General features: G+C 50.4%; 1 protein-coding gene across 1 annotated transcript in view; it reads left to right on the top strand.

Moving 5' to 3' along the window:
• NOL11 (nucleolar protein 11) overlaps nt 1–15,873 on the top strand; it is a 367,767-nt gene that overhangs the window by 332,949 nt on the left and 18,945 nt on the right. The window contains exon 16 of the mRNA XM_085617263.1: nt 5,545–5,637. Coding sequence (XP_085473389.1) covers nt 5,545–5,637 — 93 coding nt within the window. The remainder of the gene's footprint in view (nt 1–5,544; nt 5,638–15,873) is intronic.

Below are 15,873 nucleotides of genomic sequence, written 5' to 3'. Positions count from 1 at the left end.
TGTGAACATGTGCAGAGATGCCCGCGTAGCTGCCTGACAGATGTCATTGAGGGGGACTCCACGTCCCAAAGCAGTGGTAGGTTACGTCGCCCTGGTGGAGTGGGCCCACAGACCCACTGGAGGCGCCTTCTTTGCCAAAGAATAGCAAGCTTTTTGCTCAAAACGACCCACCGAGAGATAGTCCGTTTGCGCACGGCCTGACCTTTTTTGGTGCCCACGTAGCCAACAAAGAGCTAGTCATCCACCCGGAATTGCTTTGTGCGATCCAAATAAAAGAAAAACGCATGTTTTGGATCCAGACAGTGGAGCCTCTCTCCTTCTTTAGAAGGACGCGGAGGCGGAAAGAAGGTGGGCATAGAGATGGTTTGACCAATGTGGAAAAAAGTAACCACTTTGGGAAGAAAAGAAGGTCAAGTTCTAAGGACAACCTTGTCTGGATGAACAGCCAGAAAAGGAGGTTTCGAAGAAAGAGCTTGGAGCTCACTCACCCTGCGAGCAGAGGTGATGGCAACCAAAAAGGCAGTCTTTAAAGTTAAAAGTCTGAGAGGACAGTTATGTAGTAGCTCAAAGGCAGTGCACATAAGATAAGTTAGAACTAAGTTCAAGTCCCACTGGGGCATTACGAATGGAATAGGAGGAAAAAGAGGAGTAATGCCCTTAAGGAAGTGATTTACTACGGGGGACTTGAAAAGAGATGGCTGATCAGGAAGCCTAAGAAAGGCTGAAATGGCTGAGAGGTAGCCCTTTAAAGTGCCCAGAGCAGAGCCCTGCTGGGCCAAAGAAAGGAGAAACAAGAGAACCTCAGAAAGAGGGTTGGAAAGGGGATCCATAGCCTTTGCTGTGCACCATGCCACAAATGTGTTCCCTCTGCTGGCATATACCGTCTTAGTGGAGAGACACCTGGCTGCCAAGATGACATCACAGACATCAGGAGGAAGGTCGAAAGCGGTCAACTGTCGCCGCTCTATCTCCACGCAAGGAGGTGGAGGCTGGACAGGTTCGGGTGGAGGACCGTCCCCTGCTGCTGCGACAGAAGATCCTCCCGAAGAGGCAATCTGATTGGAGGATCGATGGCCATGTGTAACAACTCAGGATACCAGACTCTTCGTGCCCAATTTAGAGGCACAAGAATGACTTGGGCAGAAGTGGTATAGGCGGCAAGGCATATAGAAGACCACATCTCCACTTGCGTCGCCGAGCGAGTGCCGCCTTGGATATTCCAACGCGCAGAACTGCTGACATTGAGCGTTCCCTTCCGTGGCGAATAGATCTAACCAAGGCTCTCCCCACTGCTGAAAGAGACCTTGCACCACCTCCGAGTGAAGACGCCATTCGTGATCCATCATGCACTTGCGGCTGAGTTCGTCCGCCCTGGCGTTCAGAGAACCTACCAGGTGTTAAACCAGCAGGGATATGCCCTGATGTTCCAGCCATGTCCAGAGACTGAGAGCCTCTTGACATGGGGTCCACGACCCCACCCTGCCCTGTTTGTTGCAGTACCACATGGCGGTGGTGTTGTCCGTGAACACCTGCACTACTCTTCCCCAGACAGAGGGAAGGAATGCTTTTAGTGCAAGACGGATCACCTGACGCTCCAGAAGGTTGATGTGGAGCCTGGACTCTGCCAGAGACCAGAGTCCTCTGATCTCCGCCTCTCCCCTGTGGCCGCCCCACCCCAGAAGTGATGCATCCGTCACCACTGTGAACTCTTGTTGGGGAAGGGAGAAGGATCTGCTGTTGACCCAATCCTGGTTCGTTAGCCACCACTGCAATTGTCATGCAGTGCCCTCCGAGATCTGAATGCAATCTGACAGATTCTCCTGATGCTGTGCCCACTGCAACTTTAGGTCCCACTGCAGAGCCCGCATATGCCATCTGGCATGATCTACTAGCAGGATGCAGGAGGCCATGAGGCCTAGCAGCCTCAAGGTCATTCTGACCGAAACCCGGGATAGAGGCTGAAAGATCTGAATCATAGCCTCAATATCCCAGACTCGCTGCTCGGGAGGATAAGCCCAAAACTGCGTCATGTCCAGAACCACTCCGATGAAAAGGAGCCTTTGAGAGGGAATCTGGTGCGACTTCGGCACATTTATAGTGAACCCCAGCGAGTGCAGGAGGTCCACCATGGTCTGGAGGTGGAAGACTGCCTGGAACAAGCCCACCTTCAACAGCCAGTCATCGAGATAGGGGAAGACTGGAACCCCTGATCTGCGCAGATGAGCTGCGACCACCGCCATCACTTTCGTAAACACCTGAGGGGCGCTGGTAAGGCCAAAGAGGAGCACGGTAAACTGAAAGTGCTCGTGGCCTACCGTGAACCGCAGGTAATGCAGGTAGGCCAGCAGGACGGGGATGTGAAAGTAAGCATCCTGCAAGTCCAACGCTACCATCCAGTCTCCAGGGTTGAGGGCAGACAGGACCTGAGCTGGTGTCAACGTTTTCAACTTCTCCTTCCGGAGGAAGCTGTTGACGTTCCTGAGATCCAAGATAGGACGCAGACCTTTGTCCTTCTTGGGCACCAGAAAGTAGTGGGAATAGCAAACACAACCTACTTCTGGGGCAGGAACTCGCTCGATGGCTCCCTTGGCCAAGAGTGCCGTAACTTTCTTTCGGAGAAGGGCTATATAATCCTCCGACATGCGATGGTGCTGAGGTGGCATGGATGGAGGGGCAGTCTCAAAGGGGAGGGAGTAGCCCCTTCAGACTATCTACAAACCCCACCTGTCCGACGTGATGGTGTGCCAGTGGGGGAGGTGATGGCGAATATTGCCGCCCACTGGTGATTGAGGTCAGACTAGGAGGGTTTGGATGCTGCTGCAGAAGGGGCGTTGGTGGACTAGCCTGCTCCCTGGCCCCCAGACCCACGACTGTGGGTACCATGCCCCGGGCCACGCAGGGGCTGGACAGCTTGCGTCGGCCTGTAGCTCTGGGTGGAATATGGCGGGGCACCCCTTCCGTAGCCATGAAAGGGTCGAAAAGCAGTCTGCACAGGGTGGATGGTAGAGAGACCCAAGGACTTGGCCGTAGCCCGGGAGTTTGTGAAGCGCTTCAGCGCGTTGTCTGCTTTGTCGCCGAACAGGCAACAGCCATCAAAAGGCATGTCCAGCAAGGTATTCTGGACATCCCCTGAAAAACCAGTCGACCTCAGCCAGGCGTAGCGTCGAAGGGCCACCGACATTGAAATCGTCCTGCCTAGTGAGTCGGCGGTGTCCAGTCCACCTCTGATGGTAAACTTGGCTGCGTCTCTCCCCTCTGACTGCACGGGAGACCATGGCCTGGGCCTCCTCTGGGCACTGTGGCAGCACTTGCCCTACCGTATCCCACACACAGTGGGTTTAACGGCCCAACAGACATGCGGTGCTTACTGACCGCAGTCCCAATCTGGAGGAAGAAAACGTCTTCTTCCCAAGGTGGTCCAGCTTTTTGGATTCCCTTTCAGGTGGTGCATTAGGGAATGCGCCTTTGGACGTAGAGGCTTGGACCACCAAGCTCTCAGGGGTGGGGTCTTGGGAGAGGAAAGAGGGGTCGTCCGTAGCCGGGTGGTGGCATCGAGCAATCATTCTATCCACAGGAACCCCTGTGTTGGGCTTGGACTAGGTGCCCAAAAGGATGTCAGTAAGGGCTTCATTGAAAGGCAGACGAGGCTCCAAAGAGGCCGCTGCTGGTTGAAGCACCTCCGTCAGGAGATTCGTCCTGACCACCACCATAGGTAGCTCGAGGTTGAGGGCCACGGCCGCCCTACGCAACACCACTGCGTATGAAGCACCCTCCTCTGTAGCCACGGTAGGAGGAGACTGCATGCCACGGTCTGGGGAGGTATCCATACCACTGGCTTTCCCCAACTCCTCTCTCCAGTTCGGTTTATTCAGCTGGCAGCTAAAGGGTCTACAGACCTCTCCCAGTCCTGCTCAGCCTCTTCTGGTTGTCAATCTGGCCTGTAGGAAACACAATGGTAGTCGGTTGATGTCGGTCCGGCTCCGTGTCCAAGTCAGGGTGGAGGCCGGGGTCGACGCCGGCTTGGGACATAACCGGCGTCGGGTGCAGAGGTGGTGCCGGTGGGATCTGCGCCGGGGGAGGTGTTATAAGGTCGACCGGTGCCGATCCGGATCCAGGCCTGGATCCAAGGGGGCCCTGTGGTGCCAGGGCCGGAGCCGCAGGCGTAGAAGGCCCAAGGCCCCCAGCCGAGTCCACGGGGCCTAAAGGCGTGCCAGCGGAGCTGGGCTGCCCAAAGATGGCATGCATCACTTCGTAGAAACTTCGAAGCTGGGCATGGGTCGCTCCAGGTCCCGGAAAGGGAGGGAAACTCTGAATCAACCCTTCAGGCTCCGCACGTGGAGCCTCGGGACGGGCACCGTCCGTATTCCTCATCGTGCCGGCTGACGGACGGGGAGAAGTCGAAGAGCGACGATGCTTCTTCGACTTCTTCTGCTTCGACTTATCTGAAGAGTGCGAAGACTTCGATGATGGTGGTGACTCCGCGTCCTGTCCCTCGACCTCCCACTCGACCGGGACTTTGAGCGTCACGGAGCGGACTGCCGGGACTTTAGAAGCTTTCAGGACTGCTCCGCAAAGACTTCGGATTCATGGTCTGGCAGTCGAAGCACGACTTGGGATCATGGTCGCACTCCAGGAACACGCGGTGCGGGTCCGTAACCAACATCAGGTTGCAACAGGTGTTGCAAGCCTTGAAGCCGGATCTGCGCTGGCTAGCACGGAAAAAGAAAGAACTGACGTCTGCGTACGAGGGCGTTTAAGTAAATACCGCAACGTTATGCCAGCGACCATGACGCCAACGACTAACAAGGAGTCGACCGACGCCACCTTTAGACACTCAGAGGTACTGCTGACGAAAAAATTCTCTGGATCCAATCTGACGCTTGGGGGTAATCCTACAGGTAAGAAATCTACATACATTAATAAAAAAATCTGAAAGAGTCAGTTATATTCTTTGCCCTTAAGCTCCCTTACCCACTCTCCATCCCAGTAGCTGTGTTACAGTTTACGTGGGTCTGCCGGATCAAAGGGATGTCTAACAGACATGTTGGATGCAGGCACATATGCGAGGATGGGGGCCAGGTGTGTAGCTATGAGGATAGTGTTTGCGCTCTTCCTGCCTTCCAAGTAGCTGTGGGCAAGATGCTGTGCTGGCCACATGTGCAGTGTTACCTCCATAGGTTTACTAATAAGAGTTGAAAGTATATCCCACTAAAATGACACACCCACAGCCATCCCAGCAACTTTTTTCCAAATGCTTGACGTCTTCCAGAGGGTTTCCTTTCTTTATTTCCGCTTACATTTAAATGATTTTGTTTAATCCACTAATAGAATAGAAGTTAGTAAATGTGGTTTGCTGTGAACATTTGAATTTCCCCAAGCACTAAAGACCTTTGGGGAAAAAAATCTTTGTTGCAAATTACTCATTTGGGGGATTTATTTTATGAATGCTCCCCTTTTTTCATAAATTGAATTGGTTTCCACAAATGTTTGCTTTTTTGATCATTTTTTTTTATTTTATTAATGTGCTTTCACTTTACTTCTCAGCTGCTTCTCCGGTATTTACAATACCTGTATCTGAAATGCAGTGAAATTGTGGGTACGAATCTTCCTGGAGTGAATGTTCCAAACATAAACCAGGTAAGAATGAGTTGCGAAGAACTAAAGACTTCACATTCTGATATTTGAATGTGGTATATAGTAAACAACTGACTAGCAAAATAGTGGATATTATTTGAATGTTTGTTGTTTGAGCTTTTCTTTTATGTATGTGTTCATTCATTGCTTTCACTTAAGCAAATATTTATGTAGCTAAAGGCTATGAATAATTGCCTAGTTGTCAGCACTCTTGTGAATAAATAGTGCTTTTTCTAGCTACAAAACATTTTACACAACTATGAGCCCATAGACAACAGTTAGGATGTTCAGCTGCCTCCCTTTAATTCTTGAAGGTTATTGTTCTAGCCGCTAGAGTAATGTGTTTTCATTTACAAAAGACACATAGAATATTTTTTTCGGTGAGTATCTTCTCCTAATCCACATGCTTTGCATTATTATGCCGTCTAGTGCTTGAGTCCGAAATTATTAGTCTAATCTTTTCTATGATTTTTTCCTGTGGGTATTATCGAGTCCATGACCATTTGGTCCCTTGTTCCTCCTATATAAATGCTGTGGAAACTCTTCAACAGTCTCCATCTTTATATTTTTTGTGCAGTAGCGTCTAGAAGCAGAGCCAGGCGATCTGGAGCCAGAGAGGCAAGAATTTTCTCCCAAAACTGGGCAAAATCTTTGAAGACGAAGGGACTTGCAGACAGATTACCAACAGGCGTCGGGAAACGCAAAACCCTGGAGAAAAGTGGGGGGGGGGGGGGGGGGGACCAATGTTTTTGGGCAGTCGAGTAACAGATGTACCACGTAGGCCAGACAAGGGGCGTGGGGCATACTCCATTTAGTTTTTGTGCCAACTGCTTGCTAAGTATGTGCAAAAAGACAGCAATGACATCTGCGCTCTCTGCCTCCAAAAATATTAAAGGTCAGAGGAGTGTGCTGTAAGTCCTGTGTATCATCCCACGACTCTCAAGATAGGGTAAAAGTAGAGGTGGGTGCACCACATCATGGTTTTGTCCCAGTACAAGCAGGAGTCGTTCTTGGAATTATCAATCGACGAAGAAACCCATCAAGGCCCCAAGGTGGCCCAGAGAGAAGCTCCTACGATCCAATAATTTATCAGGACACAGAGATAAAAAACACAGAAAGATGGGAAAAAAAGAAAAGCCCGGTAATTCACCCAGAGCGTGCTGCGACAACCCTCGAACTGGAAGCACACTAAAACACTTACGACATTTAAACCTTTGACGCCCTTAGGCAGGCCTAAGTCAAAAGAGCCATGGATCAAAGCAAAAGGACCCTCAGAACCAGCTTCGGCACCACAATGCGACTAAGAGCGTGAGAGTGAGAAAATCTCCTTTGAAGGAGGCTTAGGTACCAAAGAAAGACAAACGGTAGAAGTTCTCTCTGTCGAGAGGAAGAGATTACATCTAAAAGCTGATATTGAAGCCTTGATGAGAAGGAAACAAGAGATTGAGGACTCCCTTAAATAATGTTAAATATCTCGAAATGCTCCACAAGAGAAAGGCACAGACTAAGAGGTCACTAATTTAGAGCTACTAGTTGCACCTGAACCACTGGAGGAGGTTGAGAAAGAATTCTTCCAGTATGAAGAGGGGGTAGGACTGGTCGAGGAAGATCTCTCTCAGCTAGGAGAGTCTGCAGAGGAATGGAAAGACCTCTATGCAGATTTGCCAGAGAAAGTGGGTATATTTCCACCTGTATAGGCAGTCACCCTCTGACTAAATCACAGTATACAAAGCTGTGATAGAGGGGAGCAGACACATATGGTGTTCAGCTCAAAGAGGAGTAGTCGGAATCATATTTCCTGTTGGAGACTCTACTACCTGATTGAAACATAAATCAGTTCTTGCCCATGTTACCTAGGTTTCTAGACTAGGGTGGAGAGGCATTCAAATAACCTGCAGCTGCCAAATCAATCACACCAAGAGTAGAGAAAAAAATACAGTTACTCAACAAGATACCTTCTGCTCCCCTCCCTTTTACATCACAGGCAATGTGGCAGTAGACTTACTAATCATGCTACCGCATGAAAGAGGGCTAATGCTAATAAGGAGAGTAAGCGGGTAGTCTTGGTTGGACGAAAAATGGAAAGGTCAGCAGCTGCACAGTGGTGCATAGCAAACTCTAACATGCTTTTGAACATATGTGCCCATCGATGAGTGGTCAGGATTGAAGAACTTAAACACCATTTGGCCAAGGAGTACAATAAGGGGGCAAAAACATTGGTCAAAGATGGCAACAGTATTGCCAACACTTGGCTCAAATTGGTGTTAGACGCAGCAGGCACTGCCATCAAGCAATTGTGTGCAGCAGTTACCCTGAGGAGACACACCTGACTGAGGGTGTCGGATTTTAGAAAAAAAAAGTGCAGGCCTTGTCATCAATGTGCCTTTCACTGGTGGCAGTTTCTTTGGAAAAACAATTGAGGAAGCACTACAGTGCTTAAAAAAGGACAATGTGACAGTGAAAGCAGTGGGTACTTTGCAGTATAAGGGCCCCTTTCAGATACCCACAGGAGGAGAGATGCAACCTGCAACAACGCACACATCCTTCACAGTACAAGTGGCCCGCCACCCTCACCACTATAGTGTGGATCACCCATGGTGCACCTTTCATGGAAGAGCAAGAGGGACCATCCCAAGGGGGGGCCTCCCCTCTGAACCACAACAATTAAGAAACTGCAGATGCCCTGGGTGCAACCAGTGCACCCAAAAAGAAAATGCAAAGACCCTCCGCTACCAGCCAGCTCCGGCCTGCAACCTTAGTCCCCCATACCCTTCTGCCTGTCTTGCAGACCATCTCACTGACAGTGGAGTCCAGGTCTTCCCCTAACTTGTGCTGAGGGGCATAAGGAGGTCAGCCCTTGAGAGACCCATCCTAGTCCTGGGGACAAAGTTCTTAGTCCATCAAGAGGTCATTATGTGGCTGCTCTTTCCAGCTGGTCATTTCCCTGTGTTTTGTTTCCTCCATGGGCCAGGATCATCTTCCCTGTCTCTCCCTAGTGCCAGGGCTCATGAGGGACTTGGTGGGTGGAAAGGGAATTTTAGATGCTAGGCACCCCTGCCAATCCTAGGATTCTTCATCAACTTTCCACCCCGTCTCTTATATAGCAGTCTGAGACCATCCAAAATGGCGCCATCAAGCTTTCTCAGTGAAGAGCTCCTCTGAGGGCCTTAGCTCCACCCCTAGCTGAAATCACTGACAGATCCCTTCTCAGAAAAAAAAATCTCAAAGGGGATCCCCTCCTGTCTTGGCTCCATATGTCTGAACTTCCTCATTTGTTCAGTGGGCCTGGGCTGACCCAGCCCAGGTGCCGTGTGACAGCTTTTCAGGTTTTCTCCAGGCCCCTTCCTTCTCACAGGAACTGGGTCAGTCACTCTTAATTGCCCCTTTTGTGTGGGGATGCCTTTGAACCCCATGCTGCAGAGCAGAGTAGTTACCTTTGCCGAGCAGGTAGGACAAATGCCTAAAATCTTATGATGAGCTGAGCCAAAGAAATAGGGAAACTTTTTGTTCGAGGCATATGAGCTGCAGATTGTACACTTAGCATAGATCGCCATCTGGTGTTGGGCCCGGATGTTTGCAGTTTGTTTTTCTTCTTGGACAGTCTTTGGAAGTCACGAGTTTGGTGACTCCTCCTTCGGTCCGTACTGCGCATGGGCTTCGGCTCCATCCTCAGATTGTTTTTTTCCGCCATCGGGCTCGGATGTGATACTTCGTGCTCCGGCTTCGAACTTCTACGGTTCCAGCCTCGACGGAAAATCCTTGTTTCTTCGAGTTTCTTCATCATCATCTTCATCTCTCGAAGCGGCACTTTTCTCCATCCCGTACATCGGCACCGGCCTTCGGGCCCTCCTCGACTCCGGTCCCGGCCGATGGAAAGGACTCCGTTCAAAAAGTGCCCAAAATGTGGGTCTAAATTTCCCCACACCGACCTCCATCAGGTGTGTAATCTTTGCCTCTCTCCAGAACACGAGGCCAGAGACTGCCCCGCCTGTAAGTCTTTTCGATCGAAGAAAACCATCCGGGATCGAAAAGCTCGACGCACCATGGCGCACTCATCGTCTGCAGCTCCATCGGACATCTTCGGAGACGGCGCCGAAGCTTCGGGGCAAACACACACCGAGCAGGAAGAAGACGTCGTCAGCGCTTCCGAGGCCGACGACTCCGACGTGGAGGACATCACACCGGCGCAGCGGGCCGTGAGTACTGTGCCCCCTCCCACCCCCGCGCCCAAAACCAAAGACTCAGGTTACTCCCTCGCCTGCCGGCCTGGGCAAAACCAAGACCAAAGCTTCGATCACCCCACCTTCGGGCTCGGTGTCGAAGCATCCAAAGTCTCACGGCAGCTCGGGATCGAGCCAGCCGACGCCCGGTGCCGAAAAACAGCATCCGGCACCGAAGAAAGAAATATCCAGCTCGACTCCGAAGCCACCGGTGCCGAAGCCTGGACTCTCGGTGCCGACCAAACACAAACATAAATCTGTCGGCACCGACGCTCCGGCGCCGAAAACTCCTTCGACGCCGAAAAAACCGGAGGCCCCAAAAAAGCATAGCGCACACAAACCATCGAAGTCCTCGGTTCCGAAATCACCGGTGCCGACGGACGATTCGACGCCACTGGCTCTGTTTACACCAGACCCTCTACAAAAGACTCTGTCCAAAGATCCAAAGACTGGACTATTGACTTTAATTATCAAGAAAAGACGCCTTGATACTCCGGCTCCTCCTCCACCACCCAAACGGAAGGACTCTGCTACTTCTCCCCTCAGAGTGCCCTCCCCACTACCACCTCCCCTACCTCCTCCACCTCCTCCACCCCCTCCCCCTCCCAGGTCTCCGCCACCTTTACCTCACTACTCTCCGGCCCCGTCCCCAGATCCGGACGACGGGGACCCGGACAATTACCCGGCGGACGCCCCAATGGATCCCACTCCACCAGGGACCCCAGACCCGTGGGAGGATTACAATAACCCTGATGTACCCGATATTCCTCAGGACGACCTATACCCATCCAGGCCGTCTCCTCCAGAGGACTCCTTAGGGTTCCATCATTTAGTGCAGAGAGCAGCACACTACCATGGGGTGGACATGCACACTGAACCAGTGGAAGACGACTTCTTACTGGATACATTCGACATACAGGACAAATCCACCTCTATCTTACCCATGCTTAAGGGTGTCACCAAGCATGCCGCAGAGGTGTTCAAAGACCCTGTCAGGGCCAGGGTACTAAACCCTAGAATAGAGAAAAAGTATAAGGCGGCACCCACAGACCCTGCATACATTAAGGGCCCTGCTCCCTTAGATTCCCTAGTTGTCTCTACAGCTAGAAAGCGGGCTAACTCCCAGTCCTCAGGAGAAGCCCCACCGCCAGACAAGGAATCCAAACTCCTAGACGCGTCTGGCAAGCGCACCGCCTCTCAAGCTGCAAACATGTGGCGCATTGCAAACACACAAGCGCTACTTGCGCGCTATGACAGAGCACACTACGATGAACTTGAGGCTCTTATGCAGCACCTCCCCGAGAAACACAAGCGTAGGGCTCATGAGCTAATACAGGAGGGTAAACTCATTACAAACACCTCCATTAAGTGTGCCCTCGATGCAGCCGACACTGCTTCTAGAGCCATAAATACCAGTGTCCTGCTTCGTCGCCATGCCTGGCTCAGGATCTCAGGGTTTAAGCCTGAAGTCCAGGCGTCCATACTCAATCACCCCTTTGACCAACAAACGCTCTTTGGGCCCAAGGTAGACGAAGCGTTGGAAAAGATGAAAAAGGACACAGACACAGCAAAGTCTATGGGGGCACTCCAAACACAAGCGTCTAAACGTTCCTTTCGACGCTCCTCCTTTCGTGGCACAGGCAGAGGCTTCTCCACCGATAGCACTTCTACCTCCTACAAATCCCCTCCTCAAAATACCTTTTCAAAGGGCAACCAAAGGGGTGGTTACAGAGGCAACAACAATAAGGGCAGGGGCAAAACTAACAACACCCGTTCTGCCACCCCGCCCACACAATGACTTCCCTCCGCTCCCCCCAGACCATTCCACTCCGGTCGGGGGCAGACTGCAAAACTTTATCCACGCATGGGAGTCCATAACATCGGACAAATGGGTGACCCAAATCATTCGGTCAGGGTACTGTCTCGAGCTAACATCTACCCCACCCAATATCCCACCAAGGCACCGCCCAATGTCTCAAAAACATTCCACACTACTCAAACAGGAGGTACTCTCCCTCCTCCAAAAACACGCTATAGAGCAGGTCCCCATCAATCAGCAAAATCTAGGGGTTTACTCCCTATATTTCCTAATACCAAAGAAAGACGGGACCCTCAGGCCCATTCTGGACCTCCGGCCTCTAAATGCCTACATACATTCAGACCATTTCCATATGGTCACCCTACAACAAGTCCTCCCGCTCCTCTGTCAGGGAGATTTTCTCACAACATTGGATCTGAAAGACGCATACTTTCACATTCCAATACACCCCTCTCACAGGAAATACCTCAGGTTCGTGGTGGACGGGCAACATTACCAATTCACGGTTCTCCCCTTCGGGGTCACCACCGCACCACGGGTGTTTACCAAATGCCTAGCGGTAGTAGCAGCACACCTCAGACGTCAACACATTCACGTCTTCCCTTACTTAGACGACTGGCTGATAAAAGCCGCGTCTTACCATCAATGCGTGCAGCATACAAACAGCACCATCCAACTGCTCCACCAGCTAGGCTTCACGGTGAACTACCAAAAGTCCCACCTCATACCATCTCACACAAAGCAATACCTCGGGGCCACTATAGACACCTCCAAAGGTATTGCCTATCCAAACACAGCCAGAATCACAAGCATTCAAGCCTTACGCAAAACATTCCTTCCCCAACACTCTCTTCCAGCAAGAGTGTTCATGAAGCTCATAGGAATGATGGCGTCTTGCATCTTTATAGTGCCCCATGCAAGACTACACATGCGTCCACTTCAAGAGTGCCTAGCACAACAGTGGAACCAGGCCCAGGGTCAGCTGACGGATCTGGTGTTGGTGGACGGCCGCACACATCACTCTCTGCAGTGGTGGAACACCACAAACCTTTCAAAAGGGCGGCCGTTCCTGGACCCGGTTCCTCAGGTGATTCTAACAGCGGACGCATCGCTCTCCGGCTGGGGAGCGCACCTCCTACACCTCACAATGCAAGGTCTATGGACGCCACAGCAAAAATTGCTCCACATCAACCATCTGGAGCTCTTGGCGATCTTTCTAGCCCTAAAATCTTTCCAAAAACAGATTTCGGGCAAAGCAGTCCTCATTCGAACAGACAACATGACTGCAATGTATTATATCCAAAAACAGGGGGGGACACACTCTCCCCAGCTCTCCCGCTTAGCCCAGAGCATATGGAGATGGGCAATTCCCCAAAACATCTTTCTCCTGGCACAACACGTTCCAGGCGTACAAAACACCATGGCAGATCTGCTCAGCAGACAAACGCAACAACTACACGAATGGGAACTGCATCCGCAAGTTCTTCAACCATTCTTCCAACAGTGGGGGCATCCTCAGATAGACCTCTTCGCCACCCACGAAAACAAAAAATGCCCAAGCTTCGCCGCCAGATACCCACACCCATTGTCCAAGGGCAATGCGATATGGATGAAGTGGTCAGGCAGATTTGCATACGCCTTTCCACCTCTCCCACTAATTCCATTAGTGGTCAGGAAGCTACAACAGCACTCCCTCACACTCATTCTGGTAGCTCCGACGTGGGCCAGGCAGCCGTGGTACACCACGCTACTACAACTATCAGTGGTACCACATCAAAAACTGCACCTATCCCCATGCCTCCTAACCCAGAACCATGGAGAAATCAGGCACCCGGACCCAGCTCAGCTCAACCTGGCGATCTGGCTCCTGAAATCCTAGAATTCGGATACCTTAACCTTCCCCCTGATTGCATGAACATCATCATGGAAGCCAGACGTCCTACCACTAGAGCATGTTATGCCGCAAAGTGGAAAAGATTTGTTATTTACTGCCGTAACAATACAATCAACCCTTTAGATGCATCCATACAGCACATCATATGCTATCTGCTCCATCTTCACAGGTGTAACCTGGCATATTCATCCATACGCCTACACCTAGCAGCGATCGCTGCTTATCTACAAAACAGACAGCATTTATCTCTCTTCAGAGTGCCCGCTATTAAAGCCTTCATGGAAGGCCTTAAACGAGTAATTCCTCCCAGGGCACCACCTTCCCCTGTATGGAACCTAAATTTAGTTCTTACACGACTAATGGGTCCGCCCTTCGAACCAATGCATAAATGCGAGCTACAGTTTCTCACCTGGAAAAAAGCTTTTCTCGTAGCTCTCACTTCCCTTAGAAGGGTTGGTGAAATACAAGCGTTCACTATACAAGAACCCTTCATACAAATACATCACAGCAAGGTCATACTTCGCACAAATCCGAAGTTCCTGCCCAAGGTCATTTCCCCCTTTCATCTCAATCAATCGGTGGAATTACCTGTCTTCTTCTCGCAACCTCAATCTGTTGCAGAAAGAGCCTTACACACACTCGATGTAAAAAGGGCCTTGCTATACTACATACAAAGAACGCAACCCTTCAGGAAGACTAAACAATTGTTCGTCTCCTTCTCTCCACCACATAAAGGCAACCCCATTTCTAAATCAGGGATAGCTAGGTGGATTGTAAAATGCATACAGATTTGCTACCAAAAGGCTAAAAGAACATTATCTGTTCCGCCTAAAGCCCATTCTACAAGAAAGTTAGGGGCTTCTATGGCCTTTCTAGGGAATATACCCTTAGATGACATCTGCAAAGCAGCCACATGGTCTACACCGCACACCTTCACAAAACATTACTGTGTAGATGTGCATTCCAAGCAGCAAGCTAGAGTGGGCCAGGCTGTACTAAAGACACTATTTCAAACCACTGCAACGGATACCGGTGGTCGCCGCTAGGGTTGGGTACTGCTATATAATCTATGCTAAGTGTACAATCTGCAGCTCATATGCCTCGAACGGAATATGCTACTTACCAGTATGCATCTGTTCTTGGCATGTAGAGCTGCAGAGTTGTACACGCCCACCCGCCTCCCCGGCTACCTGTATCCGTTCCAGTACATCTTATTTAGATACTACACACATGGGTTTCTCACTGTGATTACCAAGCTCCATCATTTCCCTGTTGGCGAAAAACAATCTGAGGATGGAGCCGAAGCCCATGCGCAGTACGGACCGAAGGAGGAGTCACCAAACTCGTGACTTCCAAAGACTGTCCAAGAAGAAAAACAAACTGCAAACATCCGGGCCCAACACCAGATGGCGATCTATGCTAAGTGTACAACTCTGCAGCTCTACATGCCAAGAACAGATGCATACTGGTAAGTAGCATATTCCTTCCCCTCAAACTGTTTTATTGAAGAAAAAAAATTAGCAGTTAGATTAGATAATGGTAACACAATACAGGGTGCATTGCATGGTATTGTACTACTACATAGGTAAGTATGTGGGATATAGCGTAGAAAAAACAGCAATGATAAGGAATGTACAATGTAGACACATGGAAATACATTGGGAGCAAAGCTTAGGGTATTGGGGAGTTAGATACGGATTCTATGTGAGATCCTGAGTGTGCACACTTTGTGATCAGAAAAAAAGTCAAAAGGAGAAGAGAAGGAAGAAAAGAGAGTATAAAAGGAAAGTGTTGAGAAGAGGGGGCTGAGTCCGCAGAGATTGCAGTGAGGGCCGGTCCACTAGGTGTGTGTTGGGGATTTCTTTCTGTCTCTGAGGGTTGTGGGTGTGTGTGTGAGCGGGGGAGGAAATTAGACCATGGCGTGTCTATCTTTAGTCAGTTCAAGTGAAGTGCATTTCACAAGCTACGCGTGCATGATGAGTTATGTGTATATTGCATTGTCCGCGCTCCTCGTGGCACACAGGGTGACACACCATTTGTTGAAGGGAATTTTTGTGGTAAATTTCCACTCTAATAGCACTTTTGAAGATCCCATGGCAAGCATAAGATCTAGTAGTAGAGCATTGTGTGCAGGCAGAGCAGAGCTAAGGGGTTGAGACGCAAAGCCTAGAGTAGTGGTAAAGAGATGGTGTGAGCTGAATTGTGAAAATGTCATTAATCGTTTGCTGTATTTTGGGCCAGAGGGGTTGAACTATTTTACAAGTTAAAAACATATGCTCGAGTGAACCAGGGGATTCCTCACAACG

Source organism: Triturus cristatus, chromosome 7, assembly GCF_964204655.1.
Source record: "Triturus cristatus chromosome 7, aTriCri1.1, whole genome shotgun sequence".
In the NCBI taxonomy this organism is placed as follows: domain Eukaryota; kingdom Metazoa; phylum Chordata; class Amphibia; order Caudata; family Salamandridae; genus Triturus; species Triturus cristatus.
The sequence above is the reverse complement of the archived record's forward strand: the minus strand, read 5'-3'. Positions and strand labels throughout refer to the sequence as shown.